Source organism: Leptodactylus fuscus, chromosome 2 (assembly GCF_031893055.1).
Source record: "Leptodactylus fuscus isolate aLepFus1 chromosome 2, aLepFus1.hap2, whole genome shotgun sequence".
NCBI lineage: Eukaryota > Metazoa > Chordata > Amphibia > Anura > Leptodactylidae > Leptodactylus > Leptodactylus fuscus.
The window spans coordinates 190,385,294-190,411,205 of NC_134266.1; the positions used below are offsets into that span (position 1 = coordinate 190,385,294).

The 25,912-nt window shown below is 39.5% G+C and overlaps 2 protein-coding genes across 4 annotated transcripts in view; one reads left to right on the top strand and one right to left on the bottom strand.

Moving 5' to 3' along the window:
- Positions 1-5,811, top strand: part of STK24 (serine/threonine kinase 24) — a 49,798-nt gene extending 43,987 nt beyond the window's left edge. The window contains exons 9-11 of the mRNA XM_075265346.1: positions 573-641; positions 2,449-2,585; positions 5,174-5,811. Of these exons, the coding sequence (XP_075121447.1) occupies positions 573-641; positions 2,449-2,585; positions 5,174-5,210 (243 nt within the window). The 3' untranslated portion in view covers positions 5,211-5,811. The remainder of the gene's footprint in view (positions 1-572; positions 642-2,448; positions 2,586-5,173) is intronic.
- A 1,746-nt stretch (positions 5,812-7,557) lies between these two features.
- Positions 7,558-25,912, bottom strand: part of FARP1 (FERM, ARH/RhoGEF and pleckstrin domain protein 1) — a 129,209-nt gene continuing 110,854 nt past the window's right edge. Inside the window, exons 14-27 of one of the 3 annotated variants that reach the window (XM_075265329.1) lie at positions 23,711-23,898; positions 23,497-23,586; positions 22,351-22,484; positions 21,589-21,670; positions 19,265-19,502; positions 16,980-17,110; positions 15,511-15,579; positions 15,045-15,134; positions 14,240-14,322; positions 13,923-14,035; positions 12,564-12,727; positions 11,525-11,632; positions 9,863-10,014; positions 7,558-8,325 (exon numbers count right to left, since the gene is read on the bottom strand). In XM_075265329.1, coding sequence (XP_075121430.1) covers positions 8,244-8,325; positions 9,863-10,014; positions 11,525-11,632; positions 12,564-12,727; positions 13,923-14,035; positions 14,240-14,322; positions 15,045-15,134; positions 15,511-15,579; positions 16,980-17,110; positions 19,265-19,502; positions 21,589-21,670; positions 22,351-22,484; positions 23,497-23,586; positions 23,711-23,898 — 1,724 coding nt within the window. In that variant the 3' untranslated portion in view covers positions 7,558-8,243. The remainder of the gene's footprint in view (positions 8,326-9,862; positions 10,015-11,524; positions 11,633-12,563; positions 12,728-13,922; positions 14,036-14,239; positions 14,323-15,044; positions 15,135-15,510; positions 15,580-16,979; positions 17,111-19,264; positions 19,503-21,588; positions 21,671-22,350; positions 22,485-23,496; positions 23,587-23,710; positions 23,899-25,912) is intronic. The other 2 variants (XM_075265328.1, XM_075265327.1) reach the window with 2 other exon arrangements.

The window sequence follows — 25,912 nt, forward strand, 5'->3', positions numbered from 1 at the left end:
TCATCAGAATTTCTCCCAAATGGTATCAATTAAAACACCATCTTGTTCCTCATATAAAGAAGCCATACCCAGCTCCATATTTGTAAATATGAAAAAGTTATAGTTATCACAATATGGTGACACAACTTTTTAAAATCTATTTTGCAGAGTTTTTAATTTTATTTATTTATTTAAAAAACAATAGGTAGCAAAACATAAATGCTATATAAATTTGGTCCTTAAGGGGTTAATAAGAGTCACAAGGCAACCCGGTGATCTTTGATCTTGGGATGGAAAAAGTTTAGTTCTAGCTAATACCAGGTATTTCATTCTCCTTTTTTACTATGATTTGTACATGGTAATGGCTGTGGGCCATCTTCTGTGAGCTGAGTGGATGAATAACCATATCCTGATATAATGGTATTGTAGCCTGGCAAGTTATAGTCTCATCATATTCTGGTATTGAAGAAATGACACTTCCCTCAGATAATCTGTCATAGCTCTGAATAGAGCGTCATAATAGTTAAGTAGTATTGTGGAACTCAAAATATAAGTTGCTAAAGATTTTTTTTCACCCTTTGTTTTCCCTTAAGGCTAAAGACATCCAAAAAAGACCTTTATCTCAGTGCTTGTCAACTATAATGTCACCACTATTTGCTGAGGTATGTAAAGTGCCGTGTAATTATTCTTATTTTTCTTTGCTCTTTTTTATAATCTTTTTGTTAGACATAGTAGAACATAGGTTGCTTGTTTATTTTTTTTTTTTTCTTTAAGAATTTTTTTCTATCAAGCAATTAGACAATAGCGAGATACCTTGTGCTCAAAGGCTGCTATTTTATTCTTTTTATTACATGGACAACGATTTCTGTAGAAACCAATTTTTAGCTTGTGCTGTGTTATACTTTATAGAGCTGGAATTGGCTATAGACACAGTAAAGTTGTGTCTACAGGTGGCCATGTTGGAAGTGTAACCGCATAAGAAAAAGTAAACTTAACAGATCTGAACATTGTATACTTATATCTAAGTTATGTGCACTTTATTACTTGGGGATTCATTGTGCTGGTGGAGGACACCAAGCTGGAGAGCAGGGGTAGTCACCCTTCGGTATGTCAGCTGTTGTGGAATTATAAGTCCCAGCATGCCTATCTGGACCTCCCAGGGAAGTGAATTGAGTATGCTGGGACTTGTAGTTTCACAGCCGCTGGAGTTCCGAAGATTGCTGTGAGATGATGTAAGTAGATCACCATAATGTTTTGCTTTATTTTGTAAGAGCAAACAAATGGTTTAAAATTGATGACTTAAAGGGTTTGTCCCGTTATGGACACTTGTCCCCTATCCACAGTACAGGGAATAAGTATCAGTTTCTTGGGGGCCAGTTGCCAAGGTTCCCTGGTGATCAGAAGGATGGGGGACTGACAATCCCCTTAAGCCCCCTTGTAAATGGAGTAATAGTGTGCTTACGTGACCGGCACTTCATTCACTTCTATCGGACGCTTATCCCTTATTCACAGAATCGCAGACTAAGGGATAAGTGTCCATAACTGGACGCTGGATAAATGTCCTTTAAGGCTGGCAATCTTTATCTTCAGGTGGCTGAGATCTAAATTATTTTCCAAACAAAACGTCTATATTTCTCTTAGGCTGAGACTAAAATGGCCTCCACAGAGGCTCGTGATATAGTCCTGCTTACACATTTCTAGGCCGACTGCCCCTTAGTCACAGCGCTATAACTTTTAAAATTAAAAGTTACATTTTATTGGTATATTCCTTTTTGGTATTGGATTCCACACCTTCAAAGTCTGAGGTTTTTTTGATCCTGCATCAACAAGCACGTGCATCCAATGGGGTGAGCTGTTACCAACTTTTGTTACCATACTATTTTGATTGAGTCCATAAATTTCTTTTATTCTGCTCAACCAGAATGTGCATTAGGCCTTAATGTTCCAATCCTCTTCACTTCCTCTTTGTATGACCCTATAAATCTAGGCATATAGGTTGAACATGGATACAATGCACTATGGTGGAATAGGATGAGTTTTCTCTTTGGAGGCCATTTATGAAACTGTCTAAAAGAAAACTTTGTTACCCATAGCAACCAATCACAGCAAAGCTTACATGTCAAATTCTGCACTTGACAAATGAAAGCTGTGCTATGATTGGTTGCTATGGGCACCAAAGTTTCTTTCTTAGGGGGTGTTCACACTACCGTCTGTGTCCGACAGGTAGTGTCCGCTCCTGGTGTCCGTTCAAAATCTCGCACGGCCATTAGGAGCGGACACTAGCTGTGTCCGTGACACTTCTTATTCACTTAAATGGCGATCGGGTGCGTTCTTTTGCACTCCGAGCCCTTCCTTCACTGTCCGCATGTAAAGATGTCCGACTTTTCAAGCGGACAGAAAAACCTGACATGTCTATTGACTAGCCACTGTGCTCTAGAATCACATGAATCGCTGTATGTTCTTTTTCAGTTGAAAGAGAGAAGCCAAGCGAGCGGTGGCAATGTAGGATCTATAGAGGAGCTACGAGAGGCAATTTACCTAGCCGAGGAGGCTTGTCCAGGCATCTCTGACTCCATGGTATCACAGCTTCTTATGCGACTTCAAAGGTTTGTACAGACAAGATAGAAAATGAACACTATACAATATTCAGTGGAAAATGTTATCCATATACGGTAGTTGGTACGGACATCTGAAGTGAACTCAAGCTTGGTTATAAATATAGGTCTCCGTTCACATTAGCATCATGGTGTCTGCAAGATGGCTATATACATGGTATTAAACATGTATTCAGTGGTCTACTAAAGGATCCCAGTGTTGTGTATTTGGCTATAAAGATCAGTTATCAGAATGTGTTTATTTGATTGGCCCGCTGTGGCCAGTGACTTGCTGAGTGGAATTCTTAGCCATTTCCTGTGGTATGGGGACAGGAGCAGGTGGAGCGCAGCGCTGGACAGTGTCGAAGGAATCCCTGAGGCAAGTATTAGCTGCCTTTTTTTTTTTTTTCTTATTACTTCTAAATCTGTCAGAACCTCCCTAACCGTCACGCCACGCTGAAGCAGTTTGTCCGTCTTTCTGGCAATAAAATTAACACCTCTATAACTGAGGCCCTGGTGCATTTGTCGCAACTACGTTCCTCTGTATTTCTAGCAGGAGTCCTTCTCTTGTCTTGACCAGGCTACCTTCCTTCCACTCTTTAAAGAGGACCTTTCACCACTTTTGGGCACATGCAGTGTTATATACTGCCAGAAAGCTGACAGTGCACTGAATTCAGCGCACTGTCGGCTTTCCCGATCTGTGCCCGGTGTGAAGAGCTTACGGCCCGGTACCGTAGCTCTTCTATGGTCAGAAGGGCGTTTCTGACCATTAGCCAGGAACGTCCTTCTGCCTCGCGGCGCCAATCACGCTGTGCCGTGGAGCCGGGAGGAACTCCCCCCTCCCTCTGCTCACACAGCTCGTCCATAGACGAGCATTATCAGGAGCGGGAGGGGGGAGTTCCTCCCCGCTCCACAGCACAGCGCGATTGGCGCCGCGAGGCAGAAGGACGTTCCTGGCTAATGGTCAGAAACGCCCTTCTGACTGTAAAGCGCTACGGTACCGGGACCGATAGCGCTTTACACCGGGCACAGATCGGGAAAGCCGACAGTGCGCTGAATTCAGCGCACTGTCAGCTTTCTGGCAGTATATAACACTGCCTGTGCCCAGATATGGTGAAAGGTCCTCTTTAAGTAAATTAGATCCCTTTTCACTAATTGGTTGACATTGTCACCACTCTTTTTTGGCAGTATTTCTGCAGTTAAAATGACCATTCTCCCCAATATTCCTCTGCTTCCTCACAGCCCAGCTAGACTGTCAAGTACGCCCTTCTGACAGTGAGCAGACATCGGTAATCGCACTGGTATCTCCAGTCCTAGGGCACATAATGGCAAGGCCGTGGTACGGTGCCAGTGCATTAAAGCGCACTGTCTGCTTTCTAGCGAGATATAAAACCACATGTACCTGGGGACTTGAAAGGCCCTCTTTAATGTACTGGTACCATACCCTGGCCTTGTTTCACTCCTTTAATGCATCTATTCCTGACAGTTGCAGGAGGCGTGAAGCTGGTGCAGCTAACTTATTTCATCTGTTTCGGTAGTGTCCCTTGCTCCAACCCTTCTGGAGCCAGGTCTAAGCTATAACTGAGCCCGGTGTTGGGGATTTGCATCCTGCTGCTCCCTAAGATGTATTTGTTTAACTTGCCTTCTGAATGCCTATGCAAACATTCCCTGCAGCTTTTACTCTCTATTCTCACGCTAGATGCTTCATATCCAAGCATTGGAGTAGCTCTCCTCCCACTTCTTTACAGGAGCTATATGCAGAATAAGATAGACTAGGACAATTGAATGTCCACCCTGCAATATTATTGGCGCAGGCGACTGCTGGGAACAGCTAGTCAACATCAGACCTAATACCAATCCAATGCTGATGGTTGTCACTTTGCACTTCAGGTTTTTAACACTGGGGGTGGGGGTGAGGTTTGGCTTGGTTCCGACCCCAGGGTCACGTGATTGGAAAGCAGCGCTCCAACTCCTGGGCATTAACCTTACCTCCTTCCCTGATCTCAAAGGTAGTAACCTGTGCTATGAAATTGGGGGAGGAGGGTCATCAGAGTGCTGCTTTCGATCAGAGTACCAGGCTCAAAAACCCCTGAGTCCATCCTCGAGAGTCTGCTGGATCAAGCAAATGAATTTTTTATTGTTTTTCATGAGCATAAAAAAAATGAGTATATAAGAGTATATCCATACACATGACCACTGCAACCAGTCACTGGTCTGGCACACTACTCAGACAAGCAGTTCATGCACTGGTCATGTGTTATGATTTTGGAAAACATTTATAACATTTTAATATTGTACATTTATATAAAATCAATATTAAAAATGAATTTGAGTAGTGTACTGTTATTTAATAATTTACCAACTGCTTTATTGGGAAGTTGTGTTCCCCTGTGCAGCACTGACACCCGCTCACTATCTCTGATGTACATATTGATTCCTGTGTGGTCAGACTCACAATGCAAGACTATCAGAGGCTCAATCTTACTGCCATAGACCTGCATTGATAGTTTAACCTCCTGTTCACACATCCCTGAGCTTTTTCACGAGCAGTGTTGATATTGGATATGATTAATATGACTTGTTTCCACTCCTTCTTCCAGATACTCTGTTAATGGAGCAGACCCTTCAACACACTGAAGTTTTATTTTCTTTCTATGGCGGACAAACTTTACAGTCTCTCCCTCCATCAGACTTTCTTCTGTAGAGTCACAGAATGTGGATGTAGCTTTAACCCCTCAGTGACTGCACTGAAGACTCAAAGCTCTAGTTTTTATGATTTTATTTTTTGTAATCCTGCAGATATGACAGATGTATAATAAGTACTGTGATGACGGAAATGAAACTATTTTAAATACTCAGGTATCTCGCTCTTAGCAGGCAGCTCCTCTGGGAGGCGGTATAAAAGCTGCACTGAGGTTTTGTGTACAGAGATGTATGTATATAGCTTCATTTTTACAGAAATTCCTTGAGCATGCTCAGAGCCTCTGGTGGAGAGCACTTGTGTAGATAAGACTTATTTAAAAGACTCTGCTTACATTTTCCTCTAATGCTACCTGTATATAGTAAATGCCATGGCAGGTGAAGTTGTTTTCTACTTCTGTTACTGGAGAGGTAAATGCTACATGAAGCCAATGTATTTCTCTACAGATTTTGCATTGTAAAAGATACAGTATTGCTAATGTTTGCTAAGGCTTTGAATGTATATTTGTTATAAAAAACAAACAAACCACAAACTAAAGATGGGTACTGTGAGAAGGTCTCTATGGCTTTTTTTATTATGCGCTACTTTCAGTCATTACGAGAAACTTCAACTGTTTTCTACCATTTCTGTGTTTTTTCCTTCTGGATTTTTTTGCTACATGGATGATGGTCTTATATATTCAGAATGGCTGAACAGATTTGGATAAACAAAAACCCAAAATGCTCAGAGTGCATCAGATGACTGAAGTTACTGAGCTCTTCAGATTTGGTGACATGTCGTCTTTAAAGGGATTCTATCATTAGAATTCCCTTTTTAACTAAGTACACATAGGAATAGCCTTAAGAAAGGCTATTCTTGTCTTACCTTTATTACTCTAATCTGCACCACCGTTCCTGAGAAATATCTTCTTTCTTCCATATGTAAATGAGTTTTCAGACAGCACTAGGGGCGTTCCCTGCACAGTTGGCACATTTGGATGAAGGTGATGCAGAAGAGGTGGTCTTGAGAAGAAGATTGAGGCGTCGTTGTAGAGTTTTTGGACAGTACAGAGGACAGCCCCTGTGCTGTCTGAAAACTCATTTACATATGGAAGAAAGAAGATATTTGTCACAGATCAGAATAATAAAGCTAAGACAAGAATAGCCTTTAAGGCTTTTTCTATGTGAACTCAGTTAAAAAGGGAATTCTAATTCTAGAATCCCGCTAAGTGCCATTGCATCGACTTTTTAGCACCCTTTGTGGTCCATGTTCACCCTGCATCTCTGTGCAGAATCACCTATACTGTGGGCAGTAGAGTTAAGTGTAGATGTGACCAAAGCACTGTAGATGCAACTGCAATCTCCGTTATGCCATGCAGTCTGAGTTTTCCTCCACCTTCTACCTAATACGCTCCCCAACTCTCCCACCCACTTTGTACTACTAAGCATGTCCGACTTGTATAAGACAAATCTGAATTGTAGAGGTGGAATCCAATACACCAAGATCAACAGGGTAGCTTCGACCTACAAGGGCCTACATTGCATATGCAGGTCACATGCGTTATCACTGGATTGATGTGCACCAGCCCATATTAAGGAAACAGCAAGGGAGTTAATAGGAACTTGTAGGTGTGAAAACTAGTGTCTGCACATTTGAAATTGCTTCATGTGTAGAAGAAGCTTTACTGCACATAAGGAGTACTTTTAGGAGAATTTCGAGTCATGTGATATTCTCTTTGAGAGAGTTTTCAATGACTCTTTAGTGGTAGCTCCAGCACACACTTTACACCTATGGCTACAGCAGAATGGTGGCTCTGTTAGTAATATTGTGTTATAGCATTGGAGTCTACATCCGATTAAAGGCAATATCTGGAGTTTGTATGTTCTGTGGGTTTTCTTCAGGTACTCCATTTTTTTTCCCCCACAACAAAAGTATATTAAGTAAACTGGTTTCCTAAGAAAAGCTGACATGGGGGGAAAAAAAAAAATGTATAGGAATGAAAGAGGAAAAAACAGATAACAGAACTGAATCCTTTTCGCTATGATTTACTATGAAAGTCAATGATACGACTGCAAAGATTCTTTCAAGTATTCAAATTGATCCTATTATCACATGCCATTTAACCCCTCACATAAACACCGAGGCTTCTGCTAAAAAGATCACTGGTATAAGAAAAGTTTGCACCTCACAATGAATTCACATGTCATCCTACTTGGTGCATGCTTATACTCTCAAAACCTCCAGGACAGGTAACTTTACAGCACCAAGAAACCACAACAGGTTTTTTTTTGGCAAAAAGTTTACTGCAATGCTTCTCCTTGACAGAAAAGATCTAATCATAGTACAGCAAAGTTTGTAACCAAAAGGCGAGGAAAAAAAATGATAAATGTCTGGTGTAAAAAAAATATAGTATAAAGAGACCACAACTAAATGTAGTCTATATCAACTATGCTATATGATAATGTACTATGGATTCTGCTGCTTGGTATCCACAATGAAGGTGAGTAAAGTGCTTGGTATGTATGTAAACGTTTATGAAGACAACTACACTGCATGAATGTTGCATTGAAAAAAAGCTTTATAACTTAAAAAAAACACTGACCTCCTTGTGTGTGCGCACACATGTTTTAAATTCAACAGCAACTTTAAAAACTGGGGATACAAATAAAACTTTAATCATTTGCCACTATACTAGAGACAACAGGTTTTAATGTTGGCACACAAAATCCAAACAGAATGTCAAAATGTATTGTACAGGATGAGGCGGACTTCCTGCTGCCAGCATCGGGCTACATTACAGCAGGAACGGCTTCATCATTAAAAAAAAAAACGGTTAAAAAGTATCTGTCCAGACAAAGGTGGTAAAAAGTCATAGGGAGACAGTCTCTTGTCCTGCACGGAGCAGCTGGCCTTACAAAACGGCAGAAAGGGCTGGTATCAAATTGCTGCGAGAAAGCATTTGGCATTCTTGAGCTGGGAATGTTCTGACTTCAGTACAAATGGGATTCCTTATGCTTTAAGAGTCCGGAGCGACTGGCACAGTCTGTGGCACTTCGGATGACTTCCATCCACCTGGAATGATGAAGTAAAACACGTAGTCAACACTGAATATAAGGTTGTAGAGAACCTCTCACTACATTACACAATGGCGTCCTAGGTTTTAGAAAATGCTTAGTAGGTAAGATCAGGGGGCAGAGCTAGAAACTGTGATGTGGGCGTGATAATGGCTTTTTCCACAGCTCCTAGCAGATCACATGACCGCCAGGTTGGAGAGGAACCGGCTAATTGCGGTTCAGGTACTCATTAAGCATTGTGCACACAGTTTACTACAGTCCCTGGCTTCTCTAGTGAAGCTCTGGCTGTAGTAACAGCTGGTTTTGCAGCCACACAATAACCTGCAACTTATCACTGCAAGGGTGTATGGGTGAAGGGATAAGACTGGACCGCCTGGATGTATATAGTATAGTCAGAGTGGTCCAGAACCAGTTAAAGCAATTTACAGTAGAGAAAATACCACTAGCCAATTACTGAATACACAAGAGTTCTGACAGATCCTAGTGATTGGGCCTCAGCAGTCAAGAAGCTTGCGCTGAAATCATTACACTGGCCCAATCACAGGCCACAGCAGTGAACCCCTGGGGCACATGACCTAAGTCACAGTTTGGAAGAGTGCTGAAGAGGATGCTGGGAATCATCAGAAGCCCAGGAGAGGTATATGTATTTGTAACCATCCCTGGGCAGGCTGTGTGTATAGCAGTCAGGGAGTCAGGCTTTCGTTATAATGGTGCTGCAGGGTCCTCACCACTTTAGGCGACCCTGCTCCTGCCTACTGTGACTCCACTCCACAGCCTTCCAAAATTTTGGGGAAAAGAAAGTGTTTTATAGTCTAAAAAATACAGTAATTGATTGGAAATCTATTGATTGAATACCTATGGAAGTAAACGATGCATCAGATTAATTATATTATGCAATTATTAATAGTCTATAATTAATCATTTTATTTAGAACATTAATTTTCTCTAACGTGTAACCACCTAAAATTGCCCCCTCTACAGCTCTGGTTACTCTTTGTGTTCACCCGTATGCTAATGAGCAGTAAAGCAGAGGTTGTGATACACATGACATGTATACTAACAAGTGCTACTCATAAGTGCAATTAAAAACTGCATCAGAAAGAAGCATTATGTATACTCAGTTCATACAGTAATCATTACATCCAAACAGGACTTTCTGCACTATAGGAAGTAAGTTCTCCTTTTCTTCTTGTAGCAGTTTAGAAGGGATTTTAGAAAAAAATGTGTTTTTACCTCAATGGAGATAAACGGCAATACAAGAAACAACCCATGAACAAGCATATTGCTGTTTCTGAGGAAAATATATGCCCACTTTTTTTTTTTCCCGTTGACACCAAGATTGGTATGTTGATTTTTCCATGGATGTTGGGTTTAAATATATATACAAATGGGGAGTTTGTGCCAAAACTGTCAGTAAAAGGAGAGGTTTCTTTGGAGGAAAAATGTACTGGGAACCATCAGAAAGAATGCTGCTTCTGTACTGGTAAAACACTAAGTGAATTCAGCTATGTCATGACACAGTCCTGTACAGTTACCTTTCAAAGGTGTATTCATTTTCAGCCCTGAAGTAGTAGACATGTGACTTGAAGTGCAGCTTAAAGACATAATCCTTGTGAATATTCTCTGATTCAGAGGGAATGGTGAGTGAGTATCCAAGTAAAGGGAGACTGGCTAAAGGGTGGCTGTCCTGAAAAACAGAAATACATACACATTGCAATGTAGTGCTGTGTCTTCATCAAATACTTAATAGTATTATTGCCCTCATTTCTCATCTAGTTTCAATCTAGTTACAATTTTTCAATTTAAAGTGATTGAATCATTAAAACTGAATTTTTTTTTCCCTGACACGTAGGAATAGCCTTAAGAAAGGCTATTCTTCTCCTACCTTTAGAAGTCTTCTCCGCGCCGCAGTTCCGTAGATATCCCGTTTTTCATCAATATGCAAGTGAGTTTTCTAGCAGCACTGGGGGCGGTCTCCAGCGCTCAAAAAGCACTGGAGACGCCCCCAGTGCTGTTTGAGCGCTGGGGACCACCCCAGTGCTGCTAGAAAACTCACTTGCATACCGATGAAAACCGGGATATCTATGGAATGGCGGTGCGGAGAAGACTTCTAAAGGTAGGAGAAGAGTAGCCTTTCTTAAGGCTATTCCTACGTGTTAGGGAGAAAAAAAACTGTTTTAATGATTGAATCCCTTTAATCATCTGTAAACTTAATGAAAAAGATTTATATCCCCCTCTTTGACGCTTTTGGTTCTCTGTACTCAAAAATCATTCATGAAGTGACTGGAGTGGCTGTTCCAGAGCACCCAGAGGCCGCCGTGGTATTCAAGTGTAATATGTCCCTGAACCACCTGCGGGCTGCTAAGACGGTTATCCCGAGGTGGTGGAAATCCAAATTCCCCCCAACTCTTGAAGAGTCGACAAGGATATTGAGCTGATCTGATAAATGAAGGAACTGGTTGTCAAGAAGCCAGAGACAAAATCCCACCACAGCACTACGTGGTTTTACTGGTTCACTTTCTAATCCTCCCCTACATACACCTCTGTCTAGTTGTAACTTATTTTATTATTTTTTTTTTAAATGTAGATTGTGACCCCCATATAGGGATCACAATGTACTTTTTTTTTTTTTTTTTTTTTTCTCTCCTATCAGTATGTCTTTTATAGAATGGGAGGAAATCCATGCAAACCTGGGAAGAACATACAAACTCCTTGCAGATGTTGTTCCTGTTGGGATTCGAACCCAGAACTCCAGTTCTGCAAGGCTGCAGTGCTAACCACTGAGCCACCGTGTCTAGTTGTACTCTAACATGACTTCACCAAGCTGATTTTTTCAACTAGAAGGAAAAAAAAGACGATATGACCTATCTTCAGACAGATTCCACCTTGAAAATCCTATTGAAATGTATGGGAGATGAAAAAAACGAATGTTTTTTTTTTAAAGTGAAAAGTGCTCTGGGAGTACAAAACATGACAAAAAAAGTATCAAAAGTGCATGAAAAACCACAAAAAAAGGATGCATCAAAAACTTTCCAAATTCCGGAAGTAGATTTTTTTCAACCATGAACATACCATAAAGTGGGAATACCATTTTAACACATCATGCCAGTGGAGTCCAGCATCTTCCTGATAACATGACAGCCTTCTATTAATACTGCTATACTAATACTGAAATATAGATATAGGCATAGATTTACCTGGTGGGATTTGTAGAAAAATAGACAGAAGTTTGTGAACACCACCCAAAGCTTCTGCCATCCATTGCTATTCTTGAATTTTCTAAGCAGGTTTCCGGATAGCTGATTCTGCAATTGAAGTAAATGGTCAAGAGGCAGTTCATACACATTGATGGCATCATGATCCAACAACCATAATAATCCTTTACAGCAACAACTGAAAAAAAGGGTTCCTATAATTCAATAATAGTTTTTCATGTTACTGATACCTTGGCCCATCCATCTAGGTACATGTGTGTGTCGGGAACATATATGCCATAAATGTCCATGAGAATGTATTACTCACTTATTACTGCTATTATAGATAAAGACTATTTGGCAAACAAGGTTAATACAAGTGATTGTATTTTGGACTATTTTAGCTTGCAGATGTCGGACCGTTGTATCGCAGTATATTAGTAGGAACAAAGCCATTTTGATCATAAGTTTGATATCTTATTAGGAAAACCACTTATTTTCACATACATTGCACAGTGTACAGAAAACAAGATCATGCTCATAGCAGAGAGGTGTGAGGAAAGTCAAACAATATATTTTCAAAAAGGATTTGCTGCCACCTGCTGGAACATTAACATATATACTAATATATATTCCACAATCTGTGGCTTGAAAAATAGGCGCAATGTCTACAATACTTATATTTCTATGACACAGCACGTGCTCCGGTGCATAGCTAAGTTTCTACATCAAATCAGACTGTTCCCCTGCACAGGCTTATTCGTAGATTCCCAGTAATAAGTGTTACAATAGCGTCTATCCTGGACATTTCATCACCATGGTCGCCAATCATAGTGATCACTAAGGAGCTGGTAGTAAGACAGACTTTCTGGTGCTGCTATATAAAAATAAATGCTCTCCAAAAAGCGAATAAACCCCCCTTTATCTATTTACTGTTCTGTAGGTGTTAATGTACATAACTATCACAAGAAGCTAGAACAAAACATCAGACTATAATATCTGAGAGTCAAGAGGTAAATCTAGTGTATAAATATATCTATACCTCAACAGCAAAGCTGAAGTCAATGACAGAGACACTTGTGTTCCGGTGCCAGCAGACATGAACTGTTGTGTTTCCTCGGTGAGGCGATTGTCTTTCTAGAGAAGAGCGTGAAGCACTTAAGTCATCTTCAGACTCCTGGTCCACTGGACCCTCTTCTGGAGACTCTGCAACACACAAAGTACACAGCTAACGGGTCACAAAGATGAAGGAAACTCCTCAACAAATTCTACAACTAAATCCAATAAAAAACATTGGACTATTTAAGTACACGGCTCTACTCATCCTGACTATGAGTTACATGTTGCTTTCGCCTCCATGCATGTTTATAGGTAATACACATAAGCAAGTAAGGCGAGCTTCACACCTGCCAGCTTCAGATTATGGCAGCAAACAGTGACAGTCCCATACTGTTTATATAACCTATGATGGATGAGAGAAATGGACTATAATGACTGTAGTACGAAAGAAAACAACGGCCCCAAGACAATTATTAAATGTATTCAGACTATGCCTGATACTCCTGTTGAGATCAAGATGTGGATGGGTTGGGGGGTGCTAGCACTTACACCACGCTTATCACAATGGAGAAATGACTGCCTGTTCACAGCGTTTGAGCAGTTCAAAGAAGATTACTACCCAAAAAGGAACAGATTTTCTGTTTCATTCTGGAGGTCAGTTCTGCAAAAGTACAGGAAAGTGAAGTAATACGTCTCCTTTATATACACTTCTTAAAATGTGACGTATTTTATGTGGAAGTTAAAAAAAAAAAATAAAAAAAAGGTTTTAAGACACTTATTCAAAAGTAAAGACCGATATTGCTTATTGCTACACATCTTGTGGTCAGTTTAGCAAAACTGGAGGCCAAAACTAAACAGGAGAACTCATCGCTCTAAGTGAATTACGATAATTCTAATTTTTGCTTTTGCTATAATCTCTAACTTGCTATTAGATGGGGACTTTGACAATGTGGCTAGAGCTGCATGATGACACTGGCAGTGACAGAAACTGCACGGCCAAAGATTGCAGTGTACCGCTGCATGCACTAAAGTCAATGAAAGTGAATGTGGTGGTGTTGCAGTTCTCAAGTAGCTGCAATCATGACAATTGGTGCAATACATACATCAAGGTTGGATTTCTTGCGAACCATCTTGTGATAACTTGCATGTTGTAACATGACAGCACTACACTGTGAACTTAGTCTATGCGAGGTGTCACAGACAAAGTTGCTGTGGAAATTGTCTCCAAAGCTACAGATGGGCAGAGGGAAGAAGGACGGACAATCTGCTTGTTGGAGGAGTATCGACATATAAATGAAAATTATTAATACAGTCACATATATTCCAGCAATTGCTTACTCACTTCCATCAGGAGGGCTGCTGGCCATTAGTTCTGGAATAGGACCACCACTTTTTTCTGCAAGACCTATAGCCATTCGAATATCTTCACTCCATTTTTCAATTTCATCCTGTGAACTGTGAGGGACAAAGAAAGACTTCTAATAATTACATCATTAACCAGAAAACAAAAGAAAGGCAATAATAATAATAAATAATAATATTCATAATCAAAGAAAGGCAATAATAATAATAATCATAAAAGAAAGGCAAGTTTATCTAGTCAAGAGTCTTTTCATAGAACACAATGCACATGATTATTATTGTACAAAACAGATATACCTTGCTGCAACAACTATAGCTTGGTTCTGACTTCTTAAAGTAAGGCAGTGCGGTACCCCCCACTCATCATCACTTTCTTCTACCTGCAGGAAATGACACAAAAGTTGTATTTACATGAATAAAAAAGTGCCCAGAAAAGCGTTACAGGGTTGCCATAACTATACAGATTTAAAGAGAAACCTTCAAATTCTTAAGAGTTATTTCTCTATATTGTACTCCACCCTGTCTCCATGTACATTGAATAGTGATAACTTTTTAGTTATATCCATCTAATGAAAAAAAGTGCCAACAAATAAGGGCTGTGATCACTATCTGTAAATATGTAATGCAATGGTTAAGTGGTGGCCACCTGATAAGGGAGAATCTACATTTCTGAGGCCATCACAGAAAATACAATTTGAAGTGTGTAGGTACAAAGTGGGTACGGCCACACTCTGCACACATGTATCAGTTAAATACACATTTTAATATTGGTTGATATCCACCCTGACACGAGCTTAGGAGCAACACTCCTAGACTAAGGTCTGTGATTTGAATTTTTTTTTGTCCTAATAAAGTATTTTGTACATTATTTTTCATATTTTGTGCCACAATGCACATATTAGTTATAGATTTGGATTAGCTTTTTGAATGTTAATACTTATCTATCACCCATTTATGTACATAGTGATGTATTCTGTGTATATCAGGTCATCTGCATTAGTTACACATCCCCATGCAAAGTGGATTCTTACTTCAATATTCAATTATAGTGTAAAACCCCATATAGAATTTGTAGTAATATAAACATCAAAGGGTTCCTCACCGTCATGTTGAACAGGGGTAACTGACCATGGATTTTGAACTGGTTCGATGATGTCAGACCCCTGCTCGTGTACAATAAAGCATCATTAAACTGCAAGAAAAAAAAACAAAGCATCAATGTATTTTCACCAATCGGATAAAGACCTCGTTCCATTGGAACACTGAAGTACATGCACAAACCTAAAAGCAAACGTCCTAGAATGACCTTATAACATATGCATGCCATACCAGCGTATAAACTTCTTTTAAACAACATAATATATCTGCATTTTGCAGAACCAAGATGAATGGCTCTGCACTATTTAGTCCTCCAGCAAGTTTGCAACTTCACTTTTTTTACGGATCGCAACAAGTATTTTACATAATGAAACATTTGCTGCAGGCAACAATAAACTCTGTGGAATATAGAAGATTAATATCCAAGTCCATTAAAAGAAAGATCTCTTCTTTTTAATACATAAACTTACCAGAAAGAACATACGTTGCTGTAAGCCTTTCCCAGACAACTTGCTTAAACTTCCAAGTCTGATAAACTCCTAGAATTAAATATAAGAGAGAAAAAAAACAAAACACTTGAGTATATAATGCATGACATATATAATAGTGATGCTGGGCACAGACACACTAAAGTCACCCAGAACAATGGTTACATTGCTGTAAGGGAAAATACTCCGGCCTCAAGTACCCAAGAAAGTGAAATCTAACTACTCCATAATAAAGACACCCACTGGGCTCTGACTGCACTACATACAGATTAGTGCTTTGTGGACCCCAATAACAATGAAGCAGTCTGCTAAGCATTTATAGAGCCGTATACCTCTTTGTACTATTGTGACATCTGGATAGTTTATTTGGAAAATGATGGACTGGCAAACTGTCACATCCAACCTGGATTTATCAGTTCATCCAGTACTGACTTGGTCAATTCAAGCAAAAATATATCTTAATAGTACAATATTGGGCCAACAGTTTAGATTATTGTCTATATTGTGTTAATAAAACATTTGTGAATCCTCTTCTCATTAAAAGAAACCTGCCCCAACCAGCACCAGCAGATGCTTTAGTATCACATTTCTTCATCAGCTATCCGAAGCCAAAACTCAAAGATATAACCTTTTAAAAACTATTTTACTGTACGCAAATCTACTTGAGTGAGTCCCTGGGTGGTTATTTTGGTGCTACCTCACATCTTAAAGGTATGAGACAAATTTCCCTATGTCAGCTGGTCCTCTTCTCTCCCCTAACTGCACCGGAGATCCAGAGTAGGCACAGTTATGTCTGCCTCTGCCCAAAGTCCTCCAGCCTTCCTCTGTGCTTCTGCTCATGCCACCCTTTGGGAAGAGGTAGCAGTAACTGCACTTTTGCAAGATTTCAGGGGTACTTACGGAGAGAGCAGGGGACCATCTGACATGGGGAAATTTGTCAGTTTGGTGGGCTTGGAAATAATAGCCCAGGAATTGGGACTAGGAAACTGAAGTGCCACCCACCTGGACTAGTTCAGACACACATGCATAAAGCAAAATGTTTAAATCTTAAAAATTTCAATTTAGGCATCAGAAAGTTGACAAAGGGGCACAATTGTACAGTCCAGCACTGGATGTAGCTGCTGTTAGCCCGGTCTTGGAGTCTGATATATTCCATACAGACTTACTCCTGAACAGTTTTTCCACATAGTCAATGTTTGGGTAGTAGGACGAGAAAGCCTGTATCAGTTATACCTCACCCCTCTTTCCTGTAACAGCTTACTAATATTTTTGGTGTACTTTAACCAAAAACAAGAAAATCAAGAATTACCCATAAACTTGAAAGTTTACTTTTAGACAAAAAATAAAATAAAAATCGCACCGACCTACCTTGCGCTGTGTAAAGCACCTGAGGAAATACAAACCATGGAGTCATACAACACATTATCTACAGACGGGAGTCAGCCACTTACCCTTCCAGGAATCACCAGATTGTCAATGCCCGTCACATCCTTCCTTAGTTCCTGAAGCTTTTGAAAGTTTTCCATCTTTATCATTGTTCCATGAAGCTGCGCTACCATCTCAGAGATCTCAGCAAGTGCAGCTGTTATACAGAAAATAGATTTATATTATAATGTGATATGATGACCTAAGCGCGATCTTAGAGATATTTTGTAACACGCATTAGATACATAACTATAGGTACAATTTTCCAGCAAGCTTTAGAGATTCACTTGCAGTCTTGAGTATAGTGATACATATGGTATCCTGCACTGCGCCATTTCTGGGTTTAAGTAGTCAGTACTGGAACAACAGCTTATTGTAGCATTGGTGACTGACAGTAAAGTACATCATCATTTCTTTTTTTTATCTAAGTAGCCCCAAAATTATATGTAAATATTATAATATTTTAGATGTTTGAGCTTCATTTTTCTGCATCAAAAAATTCTATAAAATTCTATTCTATAAAATTAATCAAAATTTAAAGGGGTTTTCCAGGCTAAACTTTTAAATTTTAAATACATTGGGGGCAGTGAAAAAAAACAACAAAAAAACAAAAAAAAAAAAACAAACGTACTCACCTGTCCCAGTTGCTCCGTTGTCATCCAATGGGTCCCGGTTCGTTTGCTCTCCCGGGTCTCTTCCAGCATTGCGTTGAAGCCACTGGCCTCAGGAAAGACCTGTAATATCACAGGTAGTGACATTCAGGCCCACCACTCAGGTCCATCAGTGGCTTCAGCACAATGCTGGTAGACGCCATGGGAGCATATGACAAGGGAGGCGAAGGAGAACACCAGAGCAAAAGGGACATGTGAGTATACAGAGGGTGCTTGTTAATGGGAAATACTCAGACTGGATCACAATCACCAATTGAGTGCCACAGGGGGTCAGTATTGGGTCCTCTACTATTTAATATCTTTATTAATGACCTGGTAGAGGGTTTACAGAGCAGGGTGTCCATATCTGCAGATGATACCAAACTTTGTAAGATAATCAATAATGAGGAGCATAGTAGAATATTACAAGGGGATCTAATGAAGCTGGAAGCATGGGTGGAGACTTGGCAAATGAAGTTTAAGTTTGGTTGAAGAAATAAAATGTATGACTATGTACTTAATAGTAAATTACTGAGTAAGACTGCCAATGAAAAAGACTTGGAGATTTTGGTACACAGCAAGCTTACCTTTAGTGACCAGTGCCAGGCAGCTGCTGCCAAGGCAACTAAAATTATAGAATGAATCAAAAGAGGTCTAGATTCATATGACAAGACTATAGTTATACCTCTATATAAATCACTGGTACAGCCACACAGACTATTGTACCAAATTTTGGGCCCAAGTATACAAGAAGGACATAACTGAACTAAAGACAGTGCAAAGAAGGGCAACCAAGATTATTAGGGAAATGGGTGGACTGGAGTACAACGATAGAGTAACAAACTTGGGGTTATTCGGTTTAGAAAGAAAGATGTCCACAGAGAAATCTAATAACAATGTACAAATACATGAAGGGACAATACAATGAACTTTCTAAGGATATTTTTACTCCTAGGCCAGTGACAGTGACAAGAGGACATCCTCTACGTCTGGAGGAGAGAAGGTTTCACCAGAAACATAGAAGGGGATTCTTCACAGTAAGAACAACAAGGCTCTGGAACTCTCTGCCCCAGGAAGTGGTGATGGCGGATTCACTGAACAAGTTCAAAGAGGGCCTGGATGCCTTTCTCCAACAGATCTAGATTTACAATATAACTATGCTTACCCTAGCAACAGCTCAGCTAGAGGGTTGTAGGGAGAATGTTAGTCTGTTTTATAATAAAAGTGAATTTAGATAGGGTAATAAAGTGTGTATGTATATATGTATATACACCGTGACAAAATGGCAAAAAAATTATAAATGGGAGTTACACTGTACATCAGAGCTCAGAATAGATGGCACATACAGTGAATCTAATATTTGGTTGAACTTAAACCCATGTATTATTGGAGCAGATGACTTAGAATGCTAATGCCGTCTACAGTGAGTAAACGACAGTGTGGTCAGGGTCCAAATCTACAGTATCCCAACACCAATGATAAAGCCATATTAGCTACTGAAAACTGCACAAATTGGCAAGAAGCATCCCTATGAAAACCAATTTGGCCTAAATTGAAAATATCACCAAAACGAATGTCAGAATTGTATAGAGGTGTAAAGGCTGGTGTTTGGAACTCATGACTAAAATAATCTGTGGTACAAACCACCTGCACAGACTCACCTCTAGTGTCCCGAAAATCCACATGATTTGGAGAGTAGTGTTTACAAAGTCTTTCCATGATCTGCTTGTAGTGCATGAGTCTATGCAAAGGCCGGAGTAAAAACATATTCAGGGGCAGATAGCAAACCTTTTCTTGCTCAAAGTCTCTACACAAAACATCTAGCTTCCGTGAATTTTTAATTGCCTTCTCAAGCTCTAGGAGTGCTTCATAGTGTTTCTGAAGGTTACTTGTGAATTGCTGGGAAGAAACAAAAAGGTACACACGTTAAAAGAAGCCTGATGGATGAGTGAAAAAAATCCATTCAGTAGATGAGCCAGAAACAAAAACTGATGGTTGTCTGAAGGGTCTTAATTGATTCTAAACACTTATGGCAGTGATTCCCAACAGAGACGCTATGGTACCCAGGGGTGACTTGGAAACACACCAGGGAGTCACGAAGCACTGATTGGGAAGAAGGTGATTTAAAAAAGGGACCAAACAAAAAAACAAAAAAAAAAAATTGTTTCTTTTTCTTTTGTTATGGCCCTCCTGAAAAATGAAATCTGAGCTGTGATTGGTTCTTACAAAATTTTCCTTTCAGGCAGTTTTGTAAACTTTCCCAAATGTGTACTTATTGGGCTTTTACCAATACGCTTTTTGCTATGATAAGTTATAACTTACCAACCGGTGGTGGTGATTTTAGGGACGCTTACTACTCACAATAACTAACAAAGCACAATGCAAATAGTACTAGTTGTTCCATCCTGTTTTTTCTCTGCTCAGTGCCACTTCTAACTTGAGGCATACATGCCAACTCTTTCAAAAAGTCCAGAAGGCTCTCGCAAAAAGGGTTGACCTCTTGGAAGAGTAGGCAAATCTCCCGGACCCAGCGGGCTCTCTGTTATGTAAAGGTCATGGCCAGCGCATTGTGTCCATGCCAATAGGTCCTATTTACTTACCAATTCCCATTCCTACCCATGGGCTACCTTCGCTTCCACTTCAGCCACACAGGGGAACCCTTGCATCTCATATCATATCGCTATAGATGCAGTAATGGAAGAAACCTTCCACAAAAGCTCTGGCCCCTTTAAATTTTTGTTACATAATTACCCCTTAGTCTTAAGAGGCGGATATTCCTTTTCTTGGGTATAAATAAATCAAGCATTTTATTAGTAGTAAATGATGTGTTTCGGGGTTCACTGAAGGGGTCACTGTAAGATAATATACTATGTGGAGGCCACTATGGGATATTATTACTGTAAGGAGGCAGCTATGGGACATTATACTGTGTGGAGGGCACTTTGGGAGATTATACCATGTGAAGGCCGTTTTTAGAAAGTATACTGTGTGGATGGGCCACTATGGGACATTATAGTGTGTGAAAATGGGAAGTTATACTGTGTGGGGCTAAGAGAGTGGGTGCTGTGTTGGGTGGCCCAGTATTTGCTAGTTACGCCCATATATATAAATAGATGTATACTTGTGGGGGCCCACTCCGTTTCTGCATTGAGCACTTCCATTAATACAGATGAAAGCATTCATTGCTCTGTCAACAGTATCAGTCCCTGTTCACATGGTGGAATCTGGTGCACATTTTGTGGTGGATTTTGCCTCCAAATCAGCAGCAGAGTCTTCCCTCATTCTGCCGCCCAATGAAAACAAATGGAACAAGGGTCTAGGAAAAAAAAAATAAACTTCCCTGCTTCATTTTGCCATGGATTCGGCAGTTGTCTGCGACTTGAGACTCCCCATTAATTAGACTCATTCATTTGGACCTAATCAGCGGTGAAAAGGTATAACAGAATACTGATGCTCTGCATTCAACGCTGTGAGCAGGGAAGAGGGGAGGGGAGTAGGTTTGGGGGGAAGAAAACAAAGAGGAACCTGAGGCAGATGTCAGCCTCAAATTCCTTTTTACCTTCAGACGTCTGAATGGGTTCTATCTACTTGTAGGGAATGGACTCTATTAAAATCCACTCTAATAGGTCGGCCTCAGCAAAAAAAAACCACAAAAAACTATTTTGTTTATTTTTTTGCTGTGGTGCACATGAGTTACTTCAAAGCATGAGGATCTCTTGCAAAAAGGCCCACACAAACCTGGAGAAGGCCCTGGAAGTAAAACAAAAAGTTGGCAAGTATGACCTAAGATGATACTGAATGTAAGTACATTCTGTCCTATTAGAATCCCCATTTGAACCTATCAGACAACCACTTACCAGTCTCCAAGATATACACGTAGCATATTCTATCAATATTCCTATACTTCCTATACCACGAAAAATCTGACTTTTGGATATGCTAGCAGAAAAATTAAATTCAGAAGTAATGGTCTTTTCTCAAGTACCTTCATGCCCTGAATGTTCTTCAGCATAACATCCCCGATTTTCTGATTATCACTTTTCATATGCGAGTTGGATCGGCCCTCCCTGGCAAAACACAAATCAGGAACATGAAAAGAAGAAGAACGAACATATTGTGAATGAATATCAGAAGTCTGTGCTCAGACCCAAAACATTACATCTATTGATACTCCTAAACAGATGGAACTAGCACATGAATTATTTTTTGTGTAGATAATTTTATAGTTATTAACTACATAGCCATGAAAAGCAACAAGACTGGAAATTTTACAGTGCATTACAGTACCAGTAAAGTGAGATTTCACTAAACGTGCAGCAGTAGCTACCCTGAGTAGCAGACTTTAAATCTACAGCATGTCACTTTATACAGATTTTACTCTTTGCAATGCAAATCCATGGTTCCAAAACTAAAACGTGCCAATTGGTACATTTTTTTTCCTGTGCAGATGTCCAGTAGAAATACAAATTTTCTTCTACATTAAATCTCCAGTTTAAGTCCTGTGAGGACATACCCTAACAAGTCACTTTCTGCAGAAATACCTCACAAATTTAAGATCTCTGCTTGTAGTCATTCAATAGGAGAAGTAGAGTAAGGAGCTCAGCTTGTACTCAGTACATAGCTCTGCTAAGTGTCCATGAAATCAAAATTAAGCAAAAAGGGGACCTATTGAATGACTGAAAGTAGAGATGTAGAATACTGCAAGGAATTGACTGCATGACACTAAAATAAAACTATCATGCCTTACCAAAGAACAAGTCTCTGATCAACCTCCTTTAAGAAACTGGAGTGGAATTTATGCAAGGGATCAAAGTTGGAGAAAATTAGGTTCTTCAATTGCTCCGGCATGGAGTCATCTTTGCTTACTGCATTCTGAAACCACTGAAAGGGAAAATTGCAACATGATAGGTTTCCATATTGCCATGGATTCCAAGAAGCAAGGAAATATGTTAACTGTTTTCAATATATTTCAAGTTATAACTCTCACAGAGTTGAGCCATATTTACCTGAAGTTAGGTGAACCAATGGTTATGTTGGATAAAAGAAAAATATGGTGGTGGTTCTAGAGGGTTATATATATATATATATATATATATATATATATATATATATATATATATATATATATATATATATATATATATATATGTGTGCTGGATAGCCCATGCAATCTAAAAGTATGGGCAACAAGACTACCAAGTGACTGGCACCATGGCCTTACCTGCGTGCATTTGGAACACTAGGCATTGATTCCTTCAATTTATGGATTGTAGGTGTTTTAACAGCAATTTCTAAAGCTTCCACCATATAGCACTATTCCCTGGCTTTTAACCTTTGCATTGAAAACTGTAGATGCACATGAAGCAACAACTGGCTGTGTTCAGGCCCTGCAGTGCAAGACACTTTGCACTTCAGTTTTTTTTCCTGCACTGTGTGGATGGTCTTAAATCCCATCCACTACACTGCTACTGTACTTTGCAGCAGGTTAGCTACTGGAAATTTTGCAGTGGCTAACCCACTACAAGTACGCAACATGTGTACATGGCCTAAAAATCCAGCCTTCATTCTACTGACTCTGCCATTTACTGCTCTTATTATCGGAGCCCTTGTAAGATTAAGAGGGTGTAAGGCCCAAGATGCCCTGACCACTTGACTGTATGTGGCCCAAATAATCAATATATCTAGTTGTGTTTTCTATGTAAATACACATAATATATATATATATATATATATATATATATATATATATATATTTAATTTAGTCATACCGAAGTAAGAATATGAACAATGGTATCACTACGTTATAAGTTACAGTTTTCATGACCAACTGTTAACTTCAGTACTTGTTGATCTTAAGGACCAGAATATGCTAGAAGGCAAAACCAGAACTTACCACTGTAATAACTTCAAGGTCTTTAAGGTAGGTGCTCTCTGTAGCTGAAACCTCCTTTGCAATACAGTAGGCTTTATCTGTGGGAAGTTTCTGCACAGACAGAGTTAGAGCTCGAAATGTAAGTAAATTAGTAATAAACATAAGTGTACAAGATTAGTGTATTGGTATAAATTGCATAGTTAGGTTTCTCTATACATCAAAAAAAAAAACACACCTTTTTTCGGCTATCGTCCTCATCGTCCGTTCTGATGCAGATGGGTTCATTCAACAATGGGCTTATTAGAGGTGAAGAAGGCTTTCCGTCAGGACTTAAGTTCGGTGAGAGAGATGAGTTGAGCACCGTTGTTCCTCCTTGAGAGTTAATAGACAGCTCTGAAAGGTGAGGGCTCCCTGTTAAAGAACCTGCAAGGAGCAACAACAGAAACCTTCAGTGCATCAATGTTTCCAAGCTGAAGAACAGCAATGTTTTACAATGAGACTAAAGTATGAGCACACTGGTAGAAATGTACCAAGCTCTGATATACTGGAGAACTGCCAAGGACAGACCCAGCGATTAGCTTCTAATTCTCTATGATGAATTAAGACTCAAATAATTAAAAAATTCCAACTATTATAATATTTCTCAAAATACCAACATCAACAATATAATGGAAAGTAATGATGGGTAGAAAGCTCCACAATATAATCAAAGCATAGTATATCTTTCCAGTATGCATCTAGGACTATCCAGTATAACATTTACCAGTTTGCAAAATACTGTTGTAGCTACTTATGTGTTTTCATAGATAATCCAATGGCTTTTAGTACCATGCTATTAAGTGGGACATACTATATAATAGTAATGGAGCTACAGAGAAACTACGAAATGCACAATTGCTGCAAAGGATCTAAACAAAAGAGGCTTTCTATCATACAAAACTTCATAGCATTCAACACAAAGTGACAGGGCTGAGTAAACTACATTACCAGTACTACACACAACAGACGTTGTATACCTTTTGCCGTCATTCCATTCATGCTCCATTGAATGCTTGTGACAGAAATCCTAGTACAGCTAGTCTACACTCAGTGAAGAGAAATGGGCAGATGAAAAGCAATGGCAGTAAACAAATGGCACATCATGTCTTTGGAGAGGTGTAATGGAAACCATGAGTGCACTTAGTAGAAAACCTGAAATACCAGTGCCTAGGAAGACGCATTACATACATGACTGCATCCTTAGTGGTAACAGTTGGGTAAAATATATAATAATGTATCACGCAATAAAAGTGTGTTGTACAGTAAATGTAAACGATAACTAGTGTACATACACTAGTTACACACAACACACAATACATACAACTTCACTAAAGTAGTCAGTGAATGTGGAAGAAATTGGATTCAAATCATAAATCCATATACAATAGTCACTGTATACCGCTTTAGTGATGAGTGATATGCATCAGAACTCAGCTTTCATGTTTTCAGAGGAGTTAAACACTAGTTTTACACTAGTGTTGTAATGTCCATTGTTCTGATCCACCAGAGGACAAAAAGAAATGAAAAAAAAAACAAAAAAATCTGTTAGATTGATGGCTGCAAATGGAACACTTGTGATTTCTGTTTGTCATCATAGATAGGAATGTTACAATAAAAATGGAAAAAAAAGTTCATCCCATGCTCATTTGGCTCAAGGAGAAAGGCTAAGCATAGTCCGTCAAAGCCAGTCATCTTGTTCTGTGGGTGCACCAATAGGTTTCCAATTTCTTAATCTGCCTACAGTAAGCTGCTCCATCCTAGCAGGGAATTCTTTATGTACAGTATTCAGCTGTCATGTTGTTTTGGGTAATTTTAGCCTTATACATCTTTCTTCAGAAGCATTCTGAAAACTGCATAAAAACTACAAAGTGTGAAATGAGCCTAAATATTTGACTATCCAGTCAAAGGCAGCTAAAATAAGTGAAAGCAACCCTATACAAAAGTAAAAATTTACACTTCTCCTAAAGGTCATCATGTTGCGGTGCAACTAATTCACCAATGTAACTGAATGGAGTCACTTTGCGACTTCGAGGGTGCTACGACTTCTTATCACTAAAAGATCTCACACTGCTGGATTCTTTCTGTGAATCCATTCACGTACCATTGGTGAAGGAGTTGAAGGGAGAAATAGCCATCTTTGGTTGGGTGTTGGGGGTCACGGTCAAAGTTGCAGTATAGCCCTAGCCTAAGCTTTGGCTGAAATGCTCAATATCTTTCTTAACTCAACATAATACTCACCTGGGGCCTACAGGTTTGATAGCTGAGAGGGAAAGCGGGTTGTAAAAGTACACGTAATGGATTGCCCATTACAATGCAAGGTTTAAGCAGCAATGTCACAGTAGTGTAACTTAAAGGGACTGGGTAGGGGAGTTTAAAGGAACACAAAACCCTAAAATAA